General features: G+C 38.7%; 2 protein-coding genes across 2 annotated transcripts; both read right to left on the reverse strand.

Annotated features, from left to right (window-relative positions):
- Nucleotides 1-2,991: 2,991 nt before the first annotated feature.
- On the reverse strand, nucleotides 2,992-3,714 carry LOC110708821 (protein MAINTENANCE OF MERISTEMS-like). Its single transcript, XM_021887046.1, has one exon. The coding sequence runs from the start codon at nucleotides 3,712-3,714 to the stop codon at nucleotides 2,992-2,994; it is 723 nt and encodes a 240-aa protein (XP_021742738.1).
- Nucleotides 3,715-4,476: 762 nt separating this feature from the next.
- Nucleotides 4,477-8,787, reverse strand: LOC110708306 (methyl-CpG-binding domain-containing protein 4-like). The gene is made up of 2 exons (XM_021886408.1): nucleotides 8,530-8,787; nucleotides 4,477-5,171 (listed from the first exon to the last, which is right to left on the reverse strand). Exons 1-2 carry the CDS (start codon nucleotides 8,626-8,628, stop codon nucleotides 4,680-4,682), a joined length of 591 nt encoding a protein of 196 aa, XP_021742100.1. The 5' UTR covers nucleotides 8,629-8,787; the 3' UTR covers nucleotides 4,477-4,679.
- Nucleotides 8,788-9,191: the final 404 nt, after the last annotated feature.

Here is a 9,191-nt window from a genome sequence, read left to right on the forward strand (position 1 = left end):
CCCTCTCTAATCACCTTTTAAGATTACGTGCCTACAAGGCTGCAACATATATATGTTGCAACTTGCAAGTTAAAGAAAACGGGTGGGGAAGTAGAAGTATTCAATTAGATCGATCATCAACTGTTTTAAGTTTTAATAATCAGATACATTTATCGATTATCTATACATACCAATGATAGTATGATACCAATCGTACCATACATTATTATTTATTACATATAATGATATACATATAACTAATATACATTAAATATGTCATATTGAATCAATTCCAATTTCCAAACATTTGTGTTTCTTACAATTTATAAGTTACATAAAGTTAAGAGTACAGTAGTGTTTTTATTAGTACGTAGCTATGAAAAAAAAAACATACTATCCAAATCCATTATCCCATGATCCGTGTCACCGTCTTATATTAAATATCAGCCATTGATTTGCATGTCATCTAACGGCCTATCATCGCACACATTCCAATTCACGATCCGTGTGTTTTCTTTTCCACCAATCAGATCACTCTTACCATCGTCTCTTTAGTACTCTTTTTGATTTCTCTCTCGTTTTCTTAATCCTCTTCTGTAATATTATCAATTTTTTGAAGCCATGGCTGCTAATATGCTCACTGCTCTCTCGTTTTCTCTCTCATCTCCTCTTCCTTCTTCCTTTCTTCTTCTTCCTTCTTCTCCCTTCTTCCGTCTATGTTCTCCTTTCTTCCATCTCGTTTCTCCGTCTCCGTCCACCGGCACCACGCACGACGGTTTTTATGGTCAAATTCGACCACGAAACTCTAGATCTAGTTGTTTCATGATCGAATTTGGCCTTTTAAAACCAAATTCGAGGCCAAATTCAGGATTAATATATAAGGTGTTTTCGTTCTTCCTTTTTTTATTTTCTGTTTTTCTTTTTAATTTTTTTTCAAGTTGTGGGCAACGGAGGGGGCCGAGTTAGGGTGGGTGCGGTGGCGGTTAGACTGGGTTCGGGTGGGTGGGGAGGGAGAATTTTTCGAGGGAGGGAGGGAGTTTTATGGTGGGTGAGCAATTAGAGTGAGTTGGGGGGTTTCGAGGATGTTGGGTTTCGTGGGGGTGGGTGGGGTGAAGTTACGGTGGGTTTGGGTTTTTTTTTCGATTTTTTTGTATGGGGTGGGGTGGGGTGTGTTACGGTGACGGTGGTGGGTGTGGTTGGGGTTGGGTCTGTTTTTTTTTTTTTTTTTTTTTTTTTTTTTTTTTTTTTTTTTTTTTTATACAGTGACGGTGGTGGGTGGGGTGGGGTGGGGTTTGTTAAGGGGGTGGGGTGGGGTACGTTACGGTGATGGTGGTAGGTGGGGTGGGGTATGGGTCTGGGTTTTTATTATTTACGGTGACGGTGGTGGATGGGGTGGGGTAAGGTTTGGGTCTGGGTTTTTTTATTTACGGTGGGTGGTGGGGTGGGGTGGGGTGGGTTACGGTAATTATGGTGGGTGCGGGGGTGGTGTTAGGGTGGGTCTGGGTTGACGTTGGTGGGGTGGGGGTGGGTTACGGTGGTGGGTGGGTGGAGGGTGGTTGGATTGGGTGGGTGGCCAAATTTTTTCATTTTTTTATTTAATTTATAACTCCTAATTTAGTTATACAAGAATATAATTTTAATTTTATAATAGCAAAAAAATTTACAAATTTAAATCAATAATTATATGTAAAAAAAATTGTATTGTTAAATTACATTAAACATCAAATATATTTCGTGGAATTCTAACAAATTGTTAAAGGCTGTAAATAGTTCAATTTGAATGGAACGGGTTGTAAACGGTTCGGTTTAAATAGTTTGTAATCAGATCGGTTTAAACGGGTTGCGGTTTGAAAATAGTTCGGTTTAAACGGTTTAATGGGTTATAACAGTTCGCTTTAAACGGTTAGCGGGTTGTAAATGGTTCGATTTAAACGGTTTTTTCCTACGGTTTAAACGGTTTCGGTTTATAAACGGTTCGGTTTAAACAGTTAGCGGGTTAACATTAATCGGTTCAAATGGTTTCGGTTTATAAACGGTTTGGTTTGTTATTGGTTTACGGCTCGTAACGGGTTAACATTAATTGGTTCGATTCGGTTTCGGTTTGACATTATACGGTTCAGTTCGGTTTTCGGTTTAAAATTAGCGGGTTATAAACGGTTCGGTCCGTGATGGTTCGGTTCGGTAACGGACGGTTTCACGGTTCGGTTTGAAAAGTCCCACCCCTAGGTATTACTTCTACAACAAATCGGAGAACAAAGTGTTTGTTGCTCGCGATGGTGTCTTTTTGGAGAAGGAGCACCTTTCCAAAATGACAAGTGGGAGGAAAATCGAACTCGACGAAGTTCGTGAGGATGAGCAACAAAATCATAATGACAGTCAAGGTGCTCAAACAGCATCTGTTGACGCAGGTCAAAATGATCAAAATGTGCAAAGTCGAACTGACAATGCAAATGCTCAATCCATTACCCTACGTAGGTCTCAGAGGCCGAGATCTCAACCTGATAGATATCTTGGTTTAGTATTAACCGAGAATCAGGACATCCTGATTATGGATGGAGATGAACCGGCAACCTAAAAGCAAGCGATGGCAAGCACCGACTCTGCTAAATGGCAAGAGGCCATGAGATCTGAAATGGATTCCATGTTTGAAAATCAAGTCTGGGACTTGGTTGACTTACCCGAAGGTTATACACCTATTGGATGTAAGTGGATTTTCAAGTTGAAAACCGACAAAGATGGAAATGTATTCATTTACAAAGCTAGATTGGTGGCAAAAGGTTACAGACAAGTTCATGGTATTGATTACGATGAAACCTTTTCACCAGTCGCAATGCTTAAATCCGTTCAGATCCTCCTAGCGATTGCTGCATATTACAATTATGAAATATGGCAGATGGACGTCAAAACCGCCTTCCTTAATGGTTATTTGGAAGAAACTGTGTATATGACACAGCCTGAAGGTTTTGTCGACCAAAACAATGCTAAGAAAGTTTGTAAGCTTAAGAAGTCCATTTATGGATTAAAGCAAGCAAGCAGAGTCGGCCTCTTGGCCTTCTCTGGTCTGATGATCTCGCGGGGAATGCCTTGCACGAAACCAAGCTGGCGCACCACTCTATCAGGCATGTACAGCTCAATGATGTTACGGTACTGGATGCAGCCAATGAATAAAGTGGGGGGCACTCGTAATGCAGGATCAGCTCCGTACGGTAGCCAGTTCACCTCACGGTCAGTAAGCGCATCAATTCTAGTACGAAAAGCTAACAGGCGCTCCAGGTTCTTGCTAGGACATCCCGCTCCAACATCCCAAGCAGACGCACGAGGCATTTGAAGGTCCCGGGTCAAGGTACCCTGCTGTGGCCGAAAGCACGGAAAGTACTCGTAAATCCACGCTTGCAGAAGCGTGAGACAACCAGCAATCGAATCAGCACCTTTTCGTGATGCCGTGCCCAGTTGCCGATACAAGTAGGCCAGTGCAGCTGTTCCCCAAGCATACTCGTTAATAGGGACATCCACGTAACATAGCTCGTTGAGGAAGGAAGGATGCGTACGGTTACCACTCTTGTCTACAAACAGTATACCTCCAAGCACTAACCACAAGTATCCATCAAGCTGATCACTAAACTCCCGGTCAACCGCCAATGTCGACTCAAAAATCTTATCAGTCAACACCCCACTACCCTGCCAAATGGTCTTTGTGCCGCAAATCTCAGACAGATCATCTAGAGTCATATCCATGGTGATCGAGCACGCGTCCCGTAACACGTCCGTGCTAGGAGTAGTGGTCACCATATTGCCTACGACCCGTAACCCAAGGATGTTACTTCCGCCCAAAAAATTCGGATGTTCCATGGAGGATCCGGAAATTCCAGGCGGATCCTCCATGGAACTTCCGGATTTTTTGGGCGAAAGTTCCTGGATCCGTAATTAAAAAAAAAATTACCTCTTCGCCTCCGTCGCCGCCACCTCCGTCGCTGCCACCACCGTCGCCGAAGCTTCTCCCTCCGAAATTCAGCTTAATCCGCCTCGAATCACCCATTTTTTTTGTGTTTTTGATGATTGTTGTTTTTTTTTAAAATGAAGACAAATTTTTGAATTTTTTTTTAAAAAAAAAATTTAGAGTGTTTTAGAGAGTTAGAGAGTAAGAGAGAGAAGTAAGAAAGTGAGAAATGTTGATCGGGAAGGAAAAAACCGTATTTATATATTAGGGGTAAAATTGGAATTTCAAGACAAAAAGGGAGCGTTACCCGGTAAAATGAGAGCGACGAATAACAACACCCATAAAAATTTAGAGGTATAAATGCCAACACACTATTCCTAAGAGTGAAAATAAATAAATAAATAAACATTTTAGAGGAAATAATTGTCCAAACGCTATTTATAAGGGTTATCTTTTACTTTTTAAAAGGTTTAGACTATCGTTATTTTCTACACTTTATTTTAGGCATTGAAGGACCAAAGCCAGACATAGAAAACATACAAGGACCAAAGCCAGACATAGAAAACATACAAACATCCCACTGGACAAATTAACATTGCAAATTGAGGGTCAATTAGATAGTGTATTACCTAGTAGTAGTCTTACATGGACTTATACAAGCATGAAGCATCAGTAGCAAGACTTAAAGGCACTAGTACGCTACAAAGAAACGGTTTCAGACAGGATTTAGGATTACAAAACACTTAATAAGTTGATAGGTATTTCAAGTATCAGCAGGCTTTGAATCTTTAGCTTTCTTGGCAGAAGGTTTCCTCTCGATATCCTTTGGTATGGTCTCCTCCACCACCTTTGGTACCGTAAAGCTGAATTCAGTAACAGATACACCTTTTATCTCGGGATTTTCTTCTAGGTACTTTGCCACTTCGGTACTAGACCTAACTTTCTTCCCAGTGGGGGTCACATAATGAGCGTCCAATTTAGAAAAATCCCTTCTAAGAATCAGCTTTCTCTTAAAACCAACTGGGGTCCTTGGGATGTTAGGCTTGTCAATCACCCATGTCCTGGTAGCATCCTTTTCAATATCAGCTGGATCACTGCATGAGACGTCAGGCTTCTTATTGCATGTGAAAGGTTCCTCCAACAATTTACTCCTGATCACCTCATACTCTTCTTCGTTGGATATGAGTCTCCATTTAAAGCATTCACCGCATTGCACAGCATAAAGTCCTATGGTATTCGTCCCTGTCTGGGGTTTCTGCAATGTATAATTAATTATTCAATTAATTGAAGACAGTGAATGGTTTGGAGACAGTGATCTTACAAAAAAGTATAAATGACAGAGCAATAGAGCATCATGAGAGAGATTACTTGAATAATACTTAAGCATAACAAAATGTATACAAGTATATGAGAAGGTAATGTAATCTCGGATATCTTACTACCCCACTCCAACCTCATTTGATAGTAAAATTGAGCTTTAGCTGAGTTAAACTAGAGTACGAGCAGCCTCATTTAGCTATCACACATACTTGACAACTGATTTTCACCTACAAATCAGCAATACCAAACTGACAACATAAGTGCTCAGTTCAAGAGGTTTGAGTTCTCCAGCCAAAAATATGATGATCCCCCCACCCACAACCACCCCCCCCCCTCCCCAAACCCTTTTCTTTCCCTTTTGCCCCCCCCCCCCTGGTTGTGGCAAGGGTTAGGCCAAAGTCCATCTTGCTGTAGCCCCCTCACCTCGACCTTGGAGACGAGACATCCTTAAATTGAATTGAAGTATCTCTGGATGGGAAGGCAATTAATACTTCAATGTTGAAGATGCTTGGGGTTCGCATTCCATATATATGGCCACATTCACATGTGAGTACTGATGCTTAAGCCATGGGCCCTGTCCCTTTACCCTTCTCCCCACTACTTAGCTCAAGCTATAATAGGAGGGGAGTCGGGGGCCTTTGTCCAACTAAGAAAAGTTTCTGCTTGGGCCATGCACACATGCATTCAAAGGAGTATATGGATGGAAAAGGGGACCCACCTCAAGCAACTAACAATAATTATGAACCTAAGACTTGTACAGTTATACACACTGGTTTAAAATTACAGACATGAACTCAAGGAAAGATTCTGAACTCTTCTTTCTCATAAAATGCTAACCACCACCCTACAACATATAAGTCAAACCTTTGCCCCCTTGTTTGTGCAATGATATTTACAATCAGCTGTACACTCATAACAATCCATACCTTAAAGACCTATAAATAAATAAAAAGCAAGAAAAAGTTCATTTTTCACTCAAAGTTGAAAGCTTGATCTTTTAGTAATAGATCCTCCAGTTTTTTTGTTGTACCGTATTGGCTTTCATGTTCACCAACAATCAAATGTGATAATTAATAAGTATCTTTGATCATCTATTGGTAAATATTTAAAATTTGATGTTCTAAAAATTCATTATAAGACGAATCTAACAAGATCCCATAAGTTTAAGTTCTACTCATATAAATTGTTGAAGTTCAACATAAGTGGTCCTGGTTTTAGAAACCTGGTTAGTTTCTGAATTTTCTTGAAAGGGTATTAGTGAATCTTGGGAAATGGGAAACCTTTACTTTGTTAATATATCCAATTGTTATATATGTTTAGTTAGCTATGATTGTGATCATGGGAGCTTTGCTCATGCTTTAGCTTAATTTGTCTCGTTAACTCTACAAATAGCATATTGTACTATTTGTTTTTGTTAAAAGCAATCAATGAAAGTACATTAATTTTCTGATTACCCAACTTCCTTTGCTAGTCACATACATTGCTTAGCTTTACAACATGACAGTGAGTTCTTTCTCCAAAAAAATGTCTTACCTTTATAAAGTTTCCACCAACATAAAGTGATGATAAAGAAGAGTATGTGACTACTGCAAAAGCTCAATCTGGTATGACTTAAAATAATGAAGTATCTTCGATACAAATATGAATTATAATTCCCCCTCTATTTTTCTTGTTAATTTATTTTACTTTAGGTAAAGGAGGTAAGTGCTCCAAATTCCATAAAATAGACGAGGTCAAATACAGAGAAGCCCCATCAAAACAGAAGAGTTGATCTCCCTAGCTGGAGATTCTATGGAGTATCTCCACTACCTTAAAAGCCTAAAGATCAAGATAAGAGATTTATATGGAATAGGGGAGAAACAACAAAAGAGGTTATAAAATACCACAAGTGTTGATTTATATATTGAGATCACTAAAAGGTGAAAGAGGCAATACCATTCTTGTAGCGACTACCATTCTTGTAGCGACTTAGCACAAACTTCTGTTCAAAATTAATACACTTATATTCCTTCTGAGCGAGAGGTAATCCTACCTTTAACTAGCATAAACTGACAAAATTACCATTAGACAAACTCATAAAATTTACCTCCCTCCCTGGCTCCACAAAAAGCTTCTCAAGACTACTTCATTCTCAATCAAGTAAATCCAATATAAGAGGCAAATAGCACTTAGTTTTCCATGAGAATAAGATTCAACAATACAAAAGACTGATCTAATCACCTAAACTTAAAATAATGCCTCTAACTATTAACATGGAAACCAGGCCTAAGTGGTAAAACCAGACACAAGCAAGGTTGAATTTGTAGATCCCCATAAGGAACACGAGGAATAGATCCAAATAAGTCTTACATCAGCTTCTAATGGTCTAACACTACAATTGCACAAGGGTATAACTGTAGTCAAGGAACCAACAAGATGATAATCTGTGACATGAAACCCAGGTAAGTCATCTTTTGCACATCTTATGCAGCACTGCATGTGTAAAGAAATTTAAGGATTGTAACATTGATACATCATTCTTCAATAGCAAACACAGTCCCACATGATTTCGCGATTTCACAGGAAAATTCTTATAATAAACAGATGTACCTTACAGTGACAAGAGTCGCCCAGTCCCACGAATAGAATTTACAAATCTCTATAAAGGTCCATAATAGTTACTCCATATTCCAAACAATCACTTTCATTTACACAATTAATATATCCGGTCGATATAACTCTTAACATACACTTGAAAACATTCAGCTCACATAATGAAAATAACCTTGTTAAAGCCATAATATCAAGCTATTCAATTAAGCCTGAAAAGAATGCCATAATAAACTACTTCAAATCCTTCCGAAAACCCTTTTAATTCCACTCTTGACGCGACAATTATATAGCTTTTCAAAAGTTGTTTAGATCCTCAACTAGCTTCAAAATGGGTAACCAAGATTCCATTGAGACGCTTTTTTTAGCCCCAAAAAAAATTAAAGAAAACCCTCAATAATTTTCACAATTTTACAAGCACCCAAATCAAAAAAGAAATCAATAGAACACAAAATCATGCAAAAGGGTAGCTTAATTCATAACCAATTTCAACAAAACATAATCATCTCAAGAGATTTAAGCATTTCCCTACCTTGATCAAACATGCACAATCAAATAAAAAACTCGACATTGAAATCCGAGCCAACAATTGAAACAAAAATGCAACAAAAAAAACCCTAAATCGGAGCTTAAAAACCCAGCAATAGAAGATGAAATAAATGAAAAAAGGGTTTGTAATTGAGGAGAGAAAAAGTGAAGAAAACCTTAGAAGATGCGGGAGTAGCCAGAGGTGGCGGATTCCGGGAAGTGACGGAAGGTTCGGTGGTCGGAGACTGCGACGTGACTACCGACGGCTGAGACATCGGAGATTGCGGGATTGTTGTGGGTCCCACAACAAGCTTGCAGAAGAGAGAAGGTAAGGAAAGAAGCTGAGAGTTTTAGAGGAATGAAATGATACCAAAACAAAATTGAATTGAAGATCTATGAGACTGGATTTCTAGTTTCTATACTTGTATTACTGTTTTTTTTTTAAATGTTTTTATAGGGGAGTGAGCAAGACACAAGTGGCCCAATAAGGTTATTTTTCATCTTAGATTTATCAACTTAGGTTACCGCTTACGTATTTTATTACTTAGGGTCCAGTCGTAGGCGGGAGTGAATTGAATATTTTATAAGAGAAGCAAATTAAGAGTTAAATTAAACTGAACTGTACTGAAAATAAACGTATGAGAACAGGCCCTTACTCATACTCCTCTTTTCTTTTTCGGACGTAATATTACTTGCTTTATTTATTTTTTTTAACATATTTAATTTTCATATTCTATCTTCTTGTGTAAAAATAAAATAAAATAAATCTGTCTTCTCCCTTTTTACTTACTTTTGCCTTTTTAATTTATATATATATATATATTCAACCAATGTCACT

This window comes from Chenopodium quinoa, unplaced genomic scaffold (assembly GCF_001683475.1).
Source record: "Chenopodium quinoa cultivar QQ74 unplaced genomic scaffold, ASM168347v1, whole genome shotgun sequence".
Taxonomy (NCBI): Eukaryota; Viridiplantae; Streptophyta; class Magnoliopsida; order Caryophyllales; family Amaranthaceae; genus Chenopodium; species Chenopodium quinoa.

Excerpts from the sequence above, each read along its gene's own strand:
- LOC110708306 (XM_021886408.1), bottom strand. The coding sequence starts at position 8,628 with ATGTCTCAGCCGTCGGTAGTCACGTCGCAGTCTCCGACCACCGAACCT. Across the intron at positions 5,172-8,529 it reads CTACTCCCGCATCTTCTAAG|AAACCCCAGACAGGGACGAA; the intron begins GTTTTCTTCACT and ends TATACATTGCAG.
- LOC110708821 (XM_021887046.1), bottom strand. The coding sequence starts at position 3,714 with ATGGATATGACTCTAGATGATCTGTCTGAGATTTGCGGCACAAAGACC.